Source organism: Nannospalax galili, unplaced genomic scaffold, assembly GCF_000622305.1.
Source record: "Nannospalax galili isolate Female #2095 unplaced genomic scaffold, S.galili_v1.0 scaffold1255, whole genome shotgun sequence".
Lineage (NCBI taxonomy): Eukaryota > Metazoa > Chordata > Mammalia > Rodentia > Spalacidae > Nannospalax > Nannospalax galili.
Genome location: NW_008336359.1, coordinates 843,491 through 862,759, shown reverse-complemented (window position 1 = coordinate 862,759; position 19,269 = coordinate 843,491). Strand labels below are relative to the sequence as shown.

Sequence of the window (19,269 nt, the reverse complement as noted above, 5' to 3'; positions counted from 1 at the left end):
GACAAGAGTAAAACTTTATACTGCACACTTTGCACTTTTTGAATTCTGAACCTTTACTGACATACAGTTGGAAAGTGGAAGTCTGCTTTTGTGGGTCTTATTTTACTATTCATTCCCATAGACATGAGCTGCTGGAGTTTGGGATCGAGGACCTCTTGTGGCCCAGCAAGCTGAGATCATACAAGGAGGCTGGCTACCTCAGGAAGTCAAAGAATAGGGCAGAGGGGCTGGGGTGTGTTGTGGCCTGATGAGCCTTTGAACCTAAGTAAAATGACTGAGCGAAATTAAGGTGGCTTCTGAGACACAGTAGGGCTCTCAAAGTCCAAAGAGTGTGATGAAGCCATCAGTGTGTGTCAAGAAGAGCACAGTCTGATGAAAGGTATCACAGTCCAAGCAGGGTGAGGTCAGCATCTGAACAGAGGGTTGCTTAGTGTGAGGACTCAAAAGATGAGCAGGGCTAGGAGGGCTTCAAATGTGACAGTGTAGTTAAGAGTTCAGACAGTGCAAACAGGGTGACATACATAGTGTCCTGGCAGGAGGGTGTCATCCCAAGCAGGATGAGGACAGTATCCACATAGGATCAAAGGACCGAGTACAGGCAGTTGGATCACATGCAAGCTGAAATGGATTCCCATGCAGGTTGAAGTGCTCATGCATAGCATACCTGGTGTGGAGGTCAAAGTAGTACTGCTATGTGGCAGTGGGCCCAAGCAGGGCAAGGACAACATCCAAAGGGAGATTGTTCTCTGGGCAAACTATAGATCTGTGGGAGAAATGACAGTGCTCCAAAGATTAGCAGGCACTGATTGAGGGTCCCCAAAGTGAAGCCAAGTGAAGCCTAAAGCTTCTGACTCAGTCCTTGGTCAACTTATGTGTATGAATATATTGTCTACATGTAAGTAAGTGCACCTGGGTCATGCAATGCCTGTGGAGGTCAGAAGGGGGTGTTGAATCCCCTGGAACCAGAGTTAGGGATGGATATTTGCCACCATGTGGGTGCTGGGAGCTGCACCCAGGTCCTCTGCAAGAGCAACCAGTACTCTTAACTGCTGAGCCATCTCTCCAGCTCCCAGACCTTGGACTTGGGAGTCATAAAGGACTGTTGAGTCATAAACACATGAGACTTTGGAGTGTGTTCTAGAGGAACAAACATACATAGGAAGAATGAAAGGACTTGTTGATCATGAGACAGACTGTGGCAGCAATTAATCTATTTACTCACAATATGGAGGACTTCTTTCCAGCCTCCCTAGCCTGATTATATCTGGCTAGTGGAAGAGAAGTGATTTCAAAGCAGAGAGACTGAGTTTTTTGGTTATAGCCTAAGTGCCACAATTGGTTTTCAAAAGTGCCCTTAGGCTAAAAGTAATACCCACCTGTTCTATTTGCTAGTTAATTCCGAACACAGAAGTCCATGCTGTGTCTAATAGTTGTAGCCTTGCTGTCCTTAAAATGTTAACATACCCCTGGACATCCCTGTGAGTTCCCTGCAGTACTCTGAAGCACTCTGTCATCCAGGTATGATCAGTGGCTCTAAGCCGCTTCTAGGCCAGGGTTTAAAAAGCACTGTACAATGCATGTCTCCTTTCCTTCCCTCTTGAAACTTGGAGGTCACATGTGCCAGATGGAATGGCTACAAAACGTTGGGGGAGCAACCGAATGTCTGGGAAATCTTTTACTGAGTTGAGCTGTCATGGTTTGCTGGCTTCTCTGGCTAGCATTTCTCTGACTCCACACTGTTTGATTTGGTAGCCACGAGGCTACTGAGAACGGGAGATGCAAATGGTAAACCTCTCAAAAAATTAAAAACTGGGGCCAATCAAGATGGCGTAGTAAATAAGGATGCTTGCTGCTAAGCCTGCCAACCTGAGTTCAATGCCTGAGACCCGTGTGGTGGATAATCAACTCTCATAGGTTGTTCTCTGGCTTCCATGTGTATACCATGGCCTGTGTATACATACATATATGCACACATGTACATAATTTAAAAAATCAAATTAAAAACCAAAGTAGAAGCAAGTATTTTTCATTAAACACAGCTTTATTTTTTATATTTATACTTATATTTTTTTGAGACAGGGTCTCACTATGTAACTTTGGCTGGCCTGGAACTCAGTACATAGACCAGGCTGGCCAGAGATCCACCTGCCTCTGCCTCCCAAGTGCTGGGATTACAGGCGCACACCACCACGCCCAGCATGATATTTTAATAGAATTACAATTCACTTTAACTACTGCACCTCATAGGACGCTAGTAAATTGTACAGGAACGTGCATTTCAGTGACATAAATGTGTCACCAGTCTAATCAGCACCAACAAACTGATTCAGCTCAGATGACAATTTCCTATGCACAGATGGATTATCATAACGGTTTACGTCAATATTTGATGCAGACAGCACAAGTTAGAGTGTTACATATGCAATTCATAACCATAAGCTGAGTTGGAATTGTGATTATTCTATAGGTAAAAATACATGGAAAAATATTTAAATTTTAATCAAAGGCATATTTCTAAGGCAGAATTCAGTGCAGATACAGAAGCTTGTACTACAAGTGGCACAGGGGACCAGATGAATGTCCGGTGAGCATTCAATAATGACAGTGGCAGTTTACAGCAGCAGCAAGCACAAAGTCTGTTGAGTTCAAGTACTGAAGATAAATACAGTAGGCAATATTGAAGACGACAGTTCAGATCCACATCCTTTCCAGCAACTTAAATAATCCACAAAACTAGTCAAATTGAAAGAGAACCAAATTTCTAACCAAACAATTTAAATGACTGTTTAACAGGATCTCAGGTCATAAGCTGGCCAGCTATAGAACAGCTTGATTCTTGCACATGCATATCAGACACATAGAGAACCTTGGATGGAGAAAAGTAACCTTAAGTATTATAATTTACTTACAAATCTGAAAAACGACGATTTAAAAATACCCACGAAAACTGAAAATATTGCACCATTGAACAATTTTGCTCAGAGTAAATATGAGCAAGTTACATATTTCTCACACAGTATATATATATATTTCTATTATCAAAGAATGATTCCAAATTTGAAAATTTAAGTTTTTTCATTAATTTTAGATGAATTGTGTAAGACATTGCCCAAAGAAAACTTTGGTTATAATCTGTCTCAAAGAACATCAAAATTTACAAAGAGATGCCAATTCATTACCTCAAATTTCAAACTCAGATTTTTATTTATTTATTTTGGTAATTTTTCATCTGTCAAGGAATTTCAGCAAGACTTATTTTCATGAAGATAGGATTATAGCTTAGTGGAAAGATCAGATTTATCAAATTTAGAGCAAGAGATAACTTTTCCCTCATTGCTTTATTCGGTGTATGATTCATGCTGAAAGTGTTTGTATTGTTTTCTGATACAGACTCAGAAAGAGAGTCCGATACAGGCACTAAAGTTCTTCAGTACCCACGTACAGATGCTATGGAATCAGCAATGCCAATTTATGGAACAAGTGAAACAGAACATATGTAACTCTCTATGGTTCTTTGTCAATGTTACCCGGATGACTCACAAGAGTTTAAGATGCAAAGTGACAAGAAGCCAGACACAAAAAGACAAATACCGTATGGTCATTTATGTGAGGGACTAAGCCAGACTTGGAGAAAGCAGAATCATGACCAGGAGCTTTAGAGAGGAGAGAATGGGGAATTACTGCCTAATGAGTTCAGCGTGGGATGAGGGAAAAATTCTGGAGTTAAACAATGATAATGCCTCAAACGTGAATGTACTGAACACTGTGGAATTGTATAATCAAAGAGGTAAAAATGGTTCATGTTTATGTTATATATTTTACATTAAAAGGAATTCTGGGACTGGAGAGATGGCTCAGCGGTTAAGAGCACTGACTGTTCTTGCAGAGGACCCAGGTTCGATTCCCAGCACCCACATGGTGCCTACGAACCGTCCTTAACTCCAGTTCCAGGGGAATCTGGTCTTCTTCAGACCTCCGCGGCATTGTATGACATGGGTGCACTCACATACATGCAGGCAATACACTCATACATATAAAATAAAAAAATAAAAATAATTCAAAAGTAAAATGAATAAAAGTAAAATTATGGACAGAGGCTTTGTATTGTCCTGTGACTTAAAAGAAATTTCTCCTATATGAACTATTAGGAAACATTTAAAAGACCAAGATCTTTGCTTTAAAATGTGTCAAGGGTTGATTTTAATATTCAATGTAAACAAAAATGTTCACTATAGTTGTTTAAAAAGCAAGTCTGTGAGGAGACAGAAGTTTAAAATCTTTCAATGATCAAAATTCAAAAATAAATTTAAGTGGGTGGGTGCTAGGCTAGACTGAAATCCTTCAGACAACTGTACATAGTTATTGATAAATATCTTGTAGTGGGGTGATTTCCCCCTATAGTTAATAAACAGTACTAAAAAATTCATATTGGATAAAGAGACGTATATCTAGATAAAGAATTTATCATAATTTAACCATAATCTAACTTTAAAATAGACAAGAGATTTGAATAAGCATTTCACCAAAGGAAATATGTTAGTCATCAGGGAAATGCAAATTAATATCATAAATGCCACTTCTACTAGTATCAGGGTGACAAGATTTAGAAAGGTTGGCCATGATGTAAAGAAAGGAAACACAATTTAAAATGATGTAGTCACACTGGAAAGCATTTGGCAGTTTCCTAAAAACTTAAACAAAAATTTACATGACTCAGCAATTCCAGCTACACATATGTACCAAATAAAAAAATGACTGTCTATACAGACTTACACATTAGTGTTCACAGTATTGTTCCAAATAGCCAAAAACTGAGGGGGGAAAATCCAAATGTCTTTTCAGAAGGAAACAAAGTATCCGAATGATGGAATACTATTTAACACCAGTCAACAATAAATAAAATTTTAACAGTAAGAAAGCACAAAGGCATGTATAGACTTAAAACGATGTTAATGAAAATGAAAAAGACCAATATAAAATGTCCAAAAAGGGCCACTGTATAGGTAGAAAGCAGATCAGTGGTTACCTGGGACCACAGAAGGGAGATCATGTGTGAATGGACATATCTAGTAGATATTATCAGGGTGATAGCAATGTATTATGGTAATGATTGTACAATTCAGTAAACTGACTAAAGCTTACTGAACTGCACACTTGAAATGAGTTTTTATCATATGCAATTTATACTTCAATAAAGTTATAAAAAAGTTTTGATTCCCAACTGAGATTGAGATTAAATATCATATAAATTTTGGGGGAGCCTAACCACTAAGTACCCTAGAGCAGATCTTTTCTTAAGAGGAGTTTACATATTTAATTATTCCAGTGAATTATATCCTTTCAGAAAGCCCATATAAATGATTCTTATAAGCTATATTCCTTTGGGGGCTAGAATGAACTTGCTTGGTCCATATGACAATAGCTATACCGATCAATTTATCACACAGTAATTAATTTCTTTCAGACTTTGGGGTGGGAGGAGGCACCAGGAAGAAAACAAATGTCTTACATCCAGAGGTAGCATTTCAAACCTAAGCATATTAAATCAGCAAATGTTCCTGAGCCTCAGATCAGCATTAAGGATCCTTCACACCCATAAGACCAGAGTTCTGGTTTAGCTCTTTTCATTAGGGACTGCCTCAAATGTCAACTTCAGGAATTTCAGTACCACTGTTGAGCCAGTAGAGCCTCTCTGGAACCCAGTGACCTGAGACCCAAATGAACTCATTCAGAGTCTTTAGTTACTTTTTCAGTTACAAATTATTAAGATTCCATCAATAAAAATTGAGGACTATCCACCAATACCTGTAAAGTCCGTTCCTTTGAGGTCTAGTTCACAGAAGGAAATATAACTTATAAATTTACTTATGTGCTAATAATTTTCCTGAACTTGTTATCAATGGGTCTTTTTAATGTATGTATTCTCCTGATGGCAGGGGATCAAAATATCATACATCTGCAGTAGGAAAAGTCAGGTTATACACTTGTGAAAACCTGGCTAGAATAGATTCCTCATCTAAAAGATGGTACCAGCTGAGCACTCCATGCAAATAAGGGTCCAATGTGTCAGTCCTTATAATTTTTTTTAAAGTTTTACTGTCTTCAAAACATGAAATTCCCTTATTTTTAAATAGTGACAACTATATACATATACTCTACCACAAAAATCAATGGAAACATGTCTAAGCCCAGTCTGATTCAGTCTAACATCTTGTGACTTTTGCTATACAGAATGCTTACCCTGAGGCTACAGGAAGGAAGCCGTGCCTGCTACAAGCAAAATAATAGTCCATCCAGAATAGCTATTTTTGGTTTTTCTTTATCCCTAGTCTATACTCCTGGGACTGTTACTCTTATAGTTGAGTTGACTTACTTACATGCAAGCTCTCTGGATTCTGAACCTGCTGAGGTAAAATTCAAAGGATAAGAAGATTGGGGCGATTTGTGCAATTAGAACACTCCCTGAAAACAAACTTGATTGAGCTTCCCTGACTTGTTCCCATTTATCACATTCTGGGGATTCCTACAGCAAACATTCAAAATGTATACTATATTCTCACTAAGCTAGATGCTTGGAAATCAATGCCATCTCTTCATTCTAGTGGTAGATTAAATTCTGAAGGGCCAAATGACTTGTTCGAGGCAACACAGTGAATTGGTTGCCAAACTGGGACAGAACTTGAGAGTCCAGTCAAGTTCTTTTCCGTGACACCATATGGCATGGAAGGGGGGCTGAGGAGAGAAATATCACAGAAAAAAAGTGTTTTCCAAATTTCAGTTTGGCCTTTTGGAATTATTTCACTTCACGTTTTCTTCATTAGCATTATGACTTTACCAATTCTAATCATAAGTGACCCTCCTCAAGGAAACGGCTGAAAGGGAAGAATTCTTTGCCTAGAGGTGAGCCCATTTAAGTTGCAGTTTCTAATCAATGCTATGGGTAATTTATGTCCTAAGTTCTTAAATAAGGGCACGATCTGGATTGGCCCCCACCCCCACTTACTATATTCGCAGATTACTCTATAGGGTGACGTGCCCGATGTTTGAGAAAGCTTGACCTACTTCTCCATTTCTTACCACATCCTTCACACTCATACTGTGCATTTGTGTTATGAGTTTTCACATGTTCAATAAGGATTGTGCTCCGCGTAAAAGTTGCTTCACAAAAGTCACATTTGTAGGGCTTCTCTCCAGTATGAATTCGGTAATGTGCATTAAGAGATGAACTCTGTCTGAAGACTTTCCCACATTCTTTACATTTATATGGCTTTACACCGCTATGACATCTTAAATGACGGCCAAGGAGGGAATGAGTAGGGAAGGCTTTCTCACAGTGCTTACATTTGTAGGGTTTCTCTCCTGTGTGAAGTCTTTGATGATAATTGAGAGTGCTAATATGGCTAAAAGTCAATCCACAATCCTTACACAAATACGGTTTTTCTCCAGTGTGAATCCTCTGATGTCGGGTAAGGCAAGAATTCTGTCTAAAGGCTTTTCCACAATCATTGCACTTATAGGGTTTCTCTCCAGTATGAATTCTCTGATGTTTTGAAAGAGAAGAACTATGAGTGAAGGATTTCCCACAGTCATTACACTTGTATGGTTTTTCTCCAGTATGAATTCGCTGGTGTTGATATAGTGATGAACTGTCACTGAACGGTCTTCCACAGTCTTTACATACATAGGGCTTTTCACCAGTATGAGTTCTTTGATGTTTAGCCAGATCATGAATTAAGATAAAATCTTTTCCACATTCATCACACTTATACGGCTTTTCTTTTTCTTTACTGTGAGTTTTGTGATGTGGTTTGAGCGATGAACTACCACTACAAGCATTTCTACATTCATTACACATAGAGGGGGTCTCTTCAGCATGACTCCTATGATGCTTAGAGACTGAGGCACTATAGCTAAAGGCTTTTCCACATTTACCACAGTTACTGGTTTTTTCTTCAGTCTCAGGCCCCTTGTCTTTATTTGAGGTTACACCCTGGCGTAAATTCTTGCGGCATTTTTTACATCTAGTGCTTTTCTTAGAAAGGGATGAGCTTGGAATAAAGGCTACCCCACATATACTGCATTTCTGGGTCTTATCCGTCACACTAACTTTCTGATGATTCTTATGTTTAGTTACAGATGAAGAGTGACTTGGGTCTTTCTCACTTTCATTGCATTTCCGTGACTTTTTTGCACTGTGTTCTTTTCGGTTCAGAAGATCCGAGTGAAAGCTGAAGGGTTTTTTGCATTCTTTAGACTTCTGAGACTTCTTCCTTAAATAGGCTCTCAGACGTTTAACTGTATCAGATGTTTGTTTGAAATTCTTTCTAGAGTGGCTCTCTTCTGGGTCAGATCCTTCACTCTCACAGCCACTCCACTCACCATGATCTTCGCTGGATCCATCAAGATGCTCCTGGAATTCTGTCTGCAAGCCACGACCATCATCACTGAAGCAGCTTTCTATTATTTTCTCTAAGGTAAAATCTTCCATAAAAACATCCAATTCATTTCTAGACTCACTCTCTAAAAAGAGACAAAAAATAAAATTGTTTCCTATTTGCAATAAAGCTGCTATATTTGGGACTCATATAGGCACACAGTAATGATTTTAAGGTATATGACTTGGATCTCAACTAGAGCTTTGTAAAACAAGGAAGAAGCTAGGCAGAGAGGTACACTCCTTTAATCCCAGCACTCCAGAGACAAAGGCAGGTGGATCTCTGTGAGATCAAGGCCAGCCTGGTCTACAAAGTTTCAGGCCAACTAGGGCTACAGGGAGACCCTCTCTCAAAAAGCAAAACAAAAAACTCACAGGGAAGAGAAAGGCAATAGAGGAAAACAAGATAAACACAGAGGCTAAGAAAAATATTGTAGAAGAGGAAAATATTGTGCTTCATATAAGTAAAAGATGAAAACTCCTAGGCTGGAGAGATGCCTCAGTGGGTAACAGCACTGGCTACTCTTGCAGAATCCCAGCACCAACGCGATGGCTAAGAACCATCCATAACTCCAGTTCCAGGGATCTGACAACCTCTTCTGTCCTCCAAGGGCACTGCACTACATGGGTACACTTACAAACATGCAGGCATAACACTCATACACATAAATAAAAAATTAAAATTAAAAAAAAATTTTAAAAAGATGAAAACTCTAACTTCCAATTTTTATACTAGGTTCAAACCTATCCTCTTTACATCCAAACTTTCTCTTTTCAAAACATGTAACACAAACTGACACACAAAATGATTATACACTTATTAAACGACAGGCTCCACCTCAAGCACTTCATCTGCATTGTTTCACTTAATCTACAAACAACCCAATGAAGTCTCACAATTATCCTTGTTTTATGGATGCCAAAACTGGGCACACAGAGTGTCAGTAGCTTGCCCAAGGTCACATGTATTGTAAGTGGTAAAATCAGATTTTAATTTGATACCAAGGCCCATGCTCTGATCCCTACACTATACAACCACTCCTCAAGGCAAACAAATAGTATAGAAAATGCCAATCGCCTCACTAATACACATATCAGGCCTAAGGATATTTAACCAGGCATTCATTTCTTCTCCTTCCTATACTGCAGCACATTCATGTTCTTACAACCTACTACTTAAAATGCAAAGCTGCCACACTCTATCACACATAAATCTGACAAGAACTCAGGTCCAAGTCTTGGAATCAACATGGAACTGTCTCCAATACCGTATACTGATTGTTAGTTTTCTTAGAACTCTGAATTCATTTATTAACCATATCATGTACCCTAACATTTTTCTTTTATTTCTTTTATATGTGTATGTTGCTGGTGGTGTGTATATATGAGCATGTGTAGATGCACATGCCCATATTCACACATGTGGAAGGCAGGAGGAGGATGTCAAGTATCTTCTATTGGTCTCCACTTTTTTTTTTTTTGAGACAGGGTCTCACTGAACCAGAAGCTGGCATGTCCAGCTAGACTGGCTGGACAGCAAACACAAAGGATCTTCCTGTGTCTGTCCCAGTGCTGAGGTTACAGAATGTGCAGCCATGCTTAGCTTTTCCATCAGTGCTGTGGATTCTAACTCAGGTCTTCATGCTTACACAGCAAGCACTTTACCCACTGAGACATGTCCCCAGTCCCCACCCTGGCTTTCAATCACAAGATCACACAATCATTTTCCTAATTATTCTAAAAAGATAAGTATAAAACTCAAAATTCTATTACTCAGAAGGTTGAGTTTTCTAGAATTTTCCATATAGTTTAGAGTGGAAAAATGTATATGCATTACTTTTTCATTTATAATTTCCAATCTCATTGGCAATTTTAAAAATGATAATTTTATTCTTACACGATCATCATTTATAGTTTATTCATTTCCTTATTGAATGTTTATCAAATAATAGTCTTATGGTTAGCAATACAGTTCAGTGGTGGTAGATATATGCTTAGCATGCATGAAATGCTGGGTTCAGCTGTGTGTGTGTGTATGTCTTAGGGTTATATAACTTTACATAATTCCTAGGGAATAGAACCCCCTGACTATTCGACTATTCACCTCACCTCTGATCAATGATCTTTTTCTTTGAGTTTTTTTTTGAGACAGGGTCTCCCTGTAGCTCAGTTGGCCTGGAACTTGCTATGTAGACCAGGCTGGCCTCAAACTCAGATCCACTTCTGCCTCCCAAGTGCTGGGATTAAAGGTGTTTGCCCCATGCCTTGGTGTGATCAATGATCTTTAAATATCTGCTGATTTGTTTCATAAAAGCATTGTTGCTTTAAACATATAGTCCCATTAATGACTAAGTCCAAATTTTTCAATTTCAAAAGCCATTTAAATTTTCAATTTTGTCAGTTATCTGTTCAAATTGTTTGCCCATTTTTCTAAAATATATAATGCTAGTTCACTGCTATTTTACACACTTAAATATCTCTATTGAATCTTTTTCTCCAATATAAAGGACTTCTTTTTAACATTTACAGCATTGTTTTTGTTTGTTTGCTTGTTTGGTTTTTTTTTTTTGTTTTGTTTTGGGTTTTTGGTTTTGGGTTTCTTTTTGTCTTTTTGAAACAGGGTCGCCCTGCAGCCCCAGGTGGCCTGGAACTCACTATGTAGACCAGGCTGATCCCGATTAACAAAACAGTATGAACACTCAGTTTTGAAATTACTCTAAATTGCTGCTTTAAACATAAAAAAATTGTCTTTGTTTATGTAATTAGACTGGAAATAGCCAAGAGGTTGACTGAAATGAATGCTTAAGATAGAATAGAATAAGACATTACTGACTTTAAAAAAGAAAAAAAAAAGGTACTGGGGCTGGAGAGATGGCTCAACAGTTACGGGCACTGGCTGCTTTTGTAGAGGACCTGGGTTGGATTCCCAGCACCCACATGGTGGCTAACAACTGTCTGTAACTCCAGTTCTAGAGTGATCTGATGCCCTCTTTTGACTTCTGTGGGCATTGCATGACAGGGGTGCTCTTACATTCAAAACATACACATAAAAAATAGTGTTTTCCAGATAGTAAAGATCCTTAAATATTTAATCTATACACTTAGACATATGAACATCTTACAAAAAATGGGATTATACACATTTACTGAGTGAATTCCCACTTACCCTTCAAGATTAAATTCAAATGCTAATTAAGTTATTGCTCCTTTATATGGGAACTTTTTGACTTACAATGGAGTTATATCTTGGTAAACCCATTGAATTGAAAATACACTAAGTAAAAAAATGTACTGAATACATCCAGCTTACACTGGCTTTTAAACATGAGGTTACATACAAGGAACTATGGGAATACAGTCTTACAATGGCTTATTAGGATTTTTTTGACCTTATGATGAGGCAAAAGTGATACATATTCAGCTGAAATTTTACTTGACAAGCAATAATGTGACTCAATACTCTATTGCAAGGCTGGGCTTGGCATCAAACCTGCCCAACATTTGGGTTTTTCTCCAAAGACTTAGGTAAACAATAGTTTTCATTTCCTTTCGTATCTTTTACCAACTCACCTGGTCTGGGGCCTTTAGAGATTTCTTTTTCAAGCGCCTTTGGCAATTTAACCCATGTCAGTTGGGAAATCAGATTGAATTTGGAAACTGGAAAGCCTGCTCAAGGAAAGGAAGGAAAATGGTTTAGACATAGACAAAGGTGCCAACATTCATATACAGCCTCTATTTCTCCAGAGAAGGTAAAGATGCTATCCAACACATGCATCCATGTTGGGCTCCAAGGAGGAAATGGGATATGGCAAAACAGTGACAACAAAATGTTCCACATTTACAATGCAGTGAAGCGAAGACTTTATAAGAGAAAGCACTACAGAAAGTACATTTTTCAGATTCATTTTTAGGGGTTGGAGAGATGGCTCAGCGGTTAAGAGCACTGACTGCTCTTGTAGAGGACCTGCGTTTGATTCCCAGCACCCACATGGTGGCTAACAACTGTCCTTAACTCCAGTTCCTGGGGAATCCAATGCCCTCTTCTGACCTCAGCAGCATTGCATGACACAGGTATACTCACATACATCAGACAATATACTCATACACATAAATATATATATATATTTTTTTTGGGGGGGGTGTCTTTTTGAGACAAGGTCTCCCTGTAGCCCCAGCTGTCCTGGAACTCACTATGTAGACCAGGCTGGCCTTGAACTCACAGAGATCCGCCTGCCTCTGCCTCCCAAGTGAAAAATAAATATGTTTTTTAAAAAAGATCCATTTTTAGGAATAGTTCTATCAGGTCCTGGAAGCCTAGCAGAAACAAAGTTAAAAATATTTCACATGCTGGATGTGGTATCGCATGCCTATGGTCCCAGCACTTGGGAGGCAGATGCAGGCGATCTCTGTAAGTTCAAGGCCAGCCTGGTCTACATAGTGAGTTCCGGACAGCTGGGGCTACAGGGAGACCCTGCTTCAAAAAGACAAAAATAAATAATAATAAAATTAAAAAAAAATTCACATAGCACTTTAGCAACAGGACAGATTACTGTCTTAGATACTAGATCATGAAGAAGGTTGTCTTTACCCAAAAATTCTAGGCTCCTTAAGCTTTCCAGTAGTACTTCCTTATATAGCTCCTTTTGAGAGGGTTCCAGCATCTGCCACTCTTCTCTGGTGAAGTTCACAGCCACATCTTCGAATGCTATAGATTCCTAGAATACCAAACATAGCCCCTTTACATTGTATTAGTTCCCAGCAGACACTAAGGATTCAGAGAAGTAGTGATTAAGTAAGGATTTTGAAAGTATTCAAAGTTGTGTGTGTCTGTGTGTTTTACTGGATATTGAACTTGGGGCCTTGTGCATGCTAGGTAAGTGCCCTACCATTGAGCAATATCTCCAATATTTTTACTTCTCATTTTGAGACAGGGTCTAACTAAATTGCCTAAACAGGCCCTGAACTTGGAAATTCTCTTGCCTCAGCCTCCTGAGTATCTGGGATTATAGGTCCATGCCTATTCAAGCCTGATAAATTTTTAAAGAGTTCCAAAGCAAACTACAAAGAATCTATTATATAACACCAACAAGAAATACAGAATTAAAAGGCTGGGTGTGGTGATGCATACCTTTAATGCCAGCACTTAAGAGGCAGAGGCAGGCTCATCTTGTGAGTTTGAGGCCAGCCTGATCTACCTAATGAGTTCTAGGACACCTGGGGCTACAGGGAGACCTGGTCTCAAAAAAAAGGGTGGGGCTTGGTTAATTTTTACCTTTCCCAATTAAGGGTCTGGTATAAAATATTGTATAAGAATTCTCTAATCTAGGGGCTAGAGAGATTGCTCAGTGGTTAAGAACACTGACTGCTCTTGTAGAGGACCCACGCTCAGTTCTCAGCACCCACTTGGTGGCTAACAACCATTCTGGGAGGCTAACAACCATTCCAGGAGATCTGATACTCTCTTCTGCCCTCTGAGGACATTACACGGCATGGGTGCACTACAGGTCAACTCATACACATAGCAATAAAAATAAGCCAGGCATAGTGGTGCATGCTTTTAATTCCAACACTTGGGAGGCAGAGGCAGGCATATCTCTGTGAGACAGAGGCCAGTATGGTCTTCATAGCAAGTTCCAGACCAGCTGGGGTTACAGGAAGACCCTGTCTCAAACCCACCACCACCACCAAATACACACACACACACACAAATAAAAACAAGATAAAAAGAATTCTCTAACCTAACATTGATTGAGTTCACCCCAGCACATGGATTTTTAAGATTAAAAGGACAACCATAAATGAAGGGTATGATTTACATTGCCTACTCTCAAATTGGCAGAATAAAGCAAGTACAGGCAATATTAAATACATAATAATATCAGCAGCTGAGTTAGAAACTTTAACTTTTAATTATATGCAATAGTGATTTTTTTCAGGGGGGGGGACAGGGTCTCCCTGTAGTCCCAGCTGTCCTAGAACTCACTAAGTAGACCTGGCTGGACTTGAACTCAGCGATCCACCTGCCTCTGCCTTCCAAGTGCTGGACTATAGGCATGCACCACCATACTGGGCTAGTAGTGATATTTTTTGAGACAGGGTCTTTCTGTAGCCCCACATGGCCCAGAACTTACTATGTAAGTCCAGGCTGGCCTCGATCTCAGAAATCCACCTGCCTCTGCCTCCCAATTAAAAGTGTGCATCACCATGCCTGGCTGTTACTATTATTTTGAAGCAAGGTCTTGTTATATAGTCCAAGTTGGCCTCAAACTCACCCAAGATCCTCCTGCCTCAGTGTCCCTAAGGCTGGGATTACAAATGTTCACCACCACACCTAGCTGCAGCATATTTTATATAATCAAAGAGCATCTGCATTCAATAATATACCCTCCTGCGAGTACTCCACATTTATAAACAAGCATGGATTCATTAAATTCACCTTCCCTTCTTTTTTCCTTTCAGACAGGATCTCACTACATAACCTAAACAGGCTTCAAACTAGCCATCCTTCCGTCTCAGCTTCCTGAGTTCTGAGATTACATGTGTGCCATCACATGTAGTTTAAGTTCCCTTTTCCTGCTGTGGCATCTACAGCACTCTCTCTGAGACCCTTTGAGAGGCAGAACAATGCTGTCTATTGGCATTTATATTAGCCTCTTGTCAGCGTTATACTATGTAACCAGATAACAGGACCCTGGTGGCTTCAAATAACAGAAATTTTCTCATTGTTCTGAGGCCAGAAATTGGACATCAAGGAGTTGGCAGGGCTTTCCTTCCAGGGTCTCTGGGGGAGAATCCATTCTCTGCCTCTTCCACCTTCCAGTGGCTGCCAGTATTCCTGGACTTTCCCTGGCTTGTGGCCCCATCACTGCAAACTGCTCCCCTGTCCATGTAAGCATCTCCTCTGTGTTGAAGCTCCCTCTGCTGCTCTCATAAGAACACCTGTGATGGCTCTTAGGGCCTACTCATACCTCAGGATCAATTTCTCATCTTACAACCCTTAACCACACCTGCAATGAACGGTCCTCCTTCAAACAAATTAACATTCATAAATTCTGGGGACTAGGAAGCTGGCATACTTTGGGGCATATTTATTGGTCTACTATAGCAATATTATGATTGTGAATACATTGTTTTTCCTAAGTGGGAATTACTGGTGTACTGGAAACCTACTGATCCACAGCCAGTTGGTTTTCTAAGCAAGCACCTGAATTCTAGTACTTAGTTGATCCCAGAACTTTCCAAACAAACAATATTGTCTGTAAATATGTCTTTGTCTCTTTCACCTCATGCTTGGATCTCATTTCTTTCTTACTATAATGGGTTGACTGGAATGATCAGGTAACACAGATCAGGACATTCCTGACATTTCCAATTCTACCCAGGTAGAGGTGTACTTTACCATATTAGGGCAATATAATTCTATTTCATTCTGACTCATTTTGTCAGGGTGGGATTTTAATAAATGCTTTTGTTTTTAAATCTTTTTCCTATTTAATGGGGGGGGGGGGAGATGTGCATACCACAATGTGAGGGCAAAGGGATAGCCTACCAGAGTTTGTTCTTTCCTTCCACCTTGTGGGTCCTAGACATTGAACTAAGATCATCAGGCTTGGTGGCCGGAGCCATCTGACCCATCTCACTGGCCCTAAATATTCTTGTTTAGTGTCAGTATCGTTACAATCTGAACCCCAAGAAATAGCATGTAAACAGTGACCTATAAGCTGTCTTTGTTATTTTTGCATCTTTACATTCCTCACTAACACCTCAGTTTCCATTGAAGGAAAATCAGGGAAAGGGAACTTACACATGGCTCAGTATTTGGAGGATCAGCCACTATCTCATCTTCTCCCAAATTCTCCTCTTTGCAAACAGCAGAATCTTGAGTGATCAGATCTAGAAAGGAAAAATAGTCTGGTCCTTCAGCTGGATTCTTCAGACTAAATCAGTGTCCACAATCCCATCCTTGGGCTGTATTAATTTGCTAGAATGGCTCATAGGAAACATGTTATTTACCCACTTACTATAAAGGATATTTCAAAGGATACAAATGAACAGCCAGATGGAAAAGCTGCATAGGGTAAAGCCTACAGGAAAAGGCTCAGAGCTTCTGAAACTGGCTATGGCCCGGATGTACACAGGCAAACTCCCTCCATGCCTTTCTCAGGTATACCACCCTTCAGGAATCCCCCTCATGTCCAGCTCTCTCCAAACTTGCCTTTTGGGGCTTTTAAGACGGTTGATTAATTCAATCACTGGTGATCAATTCAACTTCAGCCCCCCTCCTCTCTGGAGGTGGGGGCTAGTGCTCTGAGCGCCAACCCTCGAAGCTGCAGGTTGGGTTCCCAGGCAATCAGCCCCCATGGGTTGTTACTTTCCAAACATCACCTAATTAAATTCAAGCATGGCTGAAAGGGGCCTTTATAAACAAGACTGTCTTTCACCTTGACAGTGCTGGAGGGGTCTGGAATAGGTTTCAAGAACCAAGGAAAAGGGCAACTATTTTAATAGAAGGCAATGCTCCAGTCACTTGGGTCAGGAATACGGGTGAAAACTCAAATATCTACTTAATATCACAATGTTTCATGTAGCTCTAGAGAAGAGGTAAGAAACCAAGCCTCTCTACTCTTTAAAACAGTTGTCAGAATTTCCCATTAAAAACAAAGATATAATAGGGCTGGAGAGATGGTTCAGCAGTTAAGAGCACTGGTCTTGTAGAGGACCCAGGTTCGATTTCCATCACCCACATGGCAGCTAAAAACTGCCCATAACTCCAGTTCCAGGGAATCTGACACCCTCTTCTGATCTCAGCAGGCACTGCACAACATGGGTGCAAAGACAACGAAACCAGCTTTTTTCACTATTTCAAAGGTTCTTTCAATTCCCAAGTCTGCGGAGTTCCTTCTATAAACCCATAGCTTTAAAATACTCTGTACGACAATGTGTTTTAAAGTATTTCTAATTTACAAGGCATAGTCAGGTTAAAAAAAAAAAGTGCATTTTCTTTTTACCTAGTACTTTGAGATCCTACAATACCTTGCTCAAATGTTACTTCAACCTATTTATTGAGCAAAGCCCCCAAGCCAGCCTCAAAAACTGACTCTGCCTCTGGAATTGCCAGCAGATTCCTACAGACAGGAAGTAGTTAACTCCAAAGCAAAACAACTCCATAGAATGTTTAAGGAGAAACAGTGCTGGGATGGAGTTCTAGTCTTAAGGGGAGTGCTGGGTGAGCTCACTGAGCTCTTAAGGTGGGAAGAGAGTGGGCCACGAGGCTGGGAGGAACCTGGCTACATAGTGACTAAGTATATTAAACATTCTTAGATGACAACAGCCTTTTTTTCCGGTAAGGGAAAAGTTTTCCAAATCACACTCTACCTTTTATGAAAATATTTTTAGGCAGCTTTATAAACTGGTTCCGCAGTTTGTAAAAAAAAAAAAAAAAATGTCATATTGGGCGTGGTGGTGCATGCCTTTAGTCCTAGCACTTGGGAGGCAGAGGCTGGCAGATCTTGGTGAGTTCAAGACCAGCCTGGTCTACATAGCAAGTTCCAGGCCAGCTGGGGCTACAGGGATACCCTGGCTCAAAAAGGCCCAAAAAAAAAAAAAAAAAAAAAAAAGTCACTAAAGATCTAAGAGGATTAGCGTAAGGAATTTTTTGTTGTTGTCTTTTTGAGACAGTCTCCCTGTAACCCCAGCTGACCTGGAACTTGCTATGTAGACCAGGCTGGCCTCCATCTGAGATCTGCATCGCCATGCCCAGCAGAAATTCTTTCTTACAGAATGCTAGGAATGGATTTCTCAATGGGAGCCTCCACCCAGAGGCCTGAGTTTTGAGATAGATGGGAGAGGTTTGTCTCCATAGACTCAATTTGCAGTCACAGAGATAACTGGCATGTCTAAAGTGTGGACTGCCTGATTCCTTTCAGATTTATCACTGCAACATGGTGATCTTCCAAAATGAGGGCCTCCTAAGAGAAAGCCCCTATGATGCAGAATTGATTCTGTAAAATAGAATGGTTTCCTTAACTTATCCCTATCTTTGATTGTATAATTGTAATTTTAAATTTCTAGTCAAGACACTTCCTCAGCAATAAACTGCTTTGTTGGAGGAGTTTGCTTTCCTGTCTTGGAGAGGGTCCCCCCACTCCCCTGCTTCATCTGTCTTCTCACCTTCCTTTTCTTCCAGTGCTTGGTTCAGATTTTCGACCAGGGTCACTACCTCCACACTACTCTCAGGATGTTGTGACTGCACCCAAGTCCTCGTCTCTCCTGGCAAAACCCTCAGGAACTGCTCAAACACTAACAGCTCTAAGATCTGCTCTTTCGTGTGGATGTCTGGTCTCAGCCACTGCTTGCAGAGCTCCCAGAGTTGACTCAGGGTTTTTCTGGGGCCTTCTTCTTGTGAGTAACAAAACCACCTGAACTTCTGCCTGAAGGACTCTAGGTCAGCCACTTCTCTTCTTAATATATTTTCCTGGTCCCTAAGAGTATCCACTCTAGGGACCTTGCTTTGTTCACTTGAGGCCAGAGATGGGGGGTCTGGGAAGATGGCTGTCGTCATGTTCAAGGGTACTACAGCCTGCATGTCTATCACCAGCAGGAATCCAGTCCTCTTTAGACTACTGGACTAGCAATATGGTCTGCCAACAGGTACTATGCACAGCAAACTATCATGGGCTCCAGAATCCAATTCACAGTCTTGAAGAAACTGTCAAAAAGAAATGAACATTAAGTAAACAAATTGCTAATCTGAAAACATTGGTTTATTACACACACACACACACACACACACACACACACACACGCCCAGAACAGCTCTGCCCAAGTATTTTTTT

The 19,269-nt window shown here is 40.1% G+C and overlaps 1 protein-coding gene across 1 annotated transcript in view; it reads right to left on the bottom strand.

Moving 5' to 3' along the window:
- Nucleotides 1-3,972: 3,972 nt before the first annotated feature.
- Znf483 (zinc finger protein 483) overlaps nt 3,973-19,269 on the bottom strand; it is a 17,131-nt gene continuing 1,834 nt past the window's right edge. Inside the window, exons 2-6 of the mRNA XM_008831123.3 lie at nt 18,605-19,142; nt 16,239-16,327; nt 13,023-13,149; nt 12,005-12,100; nt 3,973-8,520 (exon numbers count right to left, since the gene is read on the bottom strand). Coding sequence (XP_008829345.1) covers nt 7,016-8,520; nt 12,005-12,100; nt 13,023-13,149; nt 16,239-16,327; nt 18,605-19,019 — 2,232 coding nt within the window. The 5' untranslated portion in view covers nt 19,020-19,142 and the 3' untranslated portion in view covers nt 3,973-7,015. The remainder of the gene's footprint in view (nt 8,521-12,004; nt 12,101-13,022; nt 13,150-16,238; nt 16,328-18,604; nt 19,143-19,269) is intronic.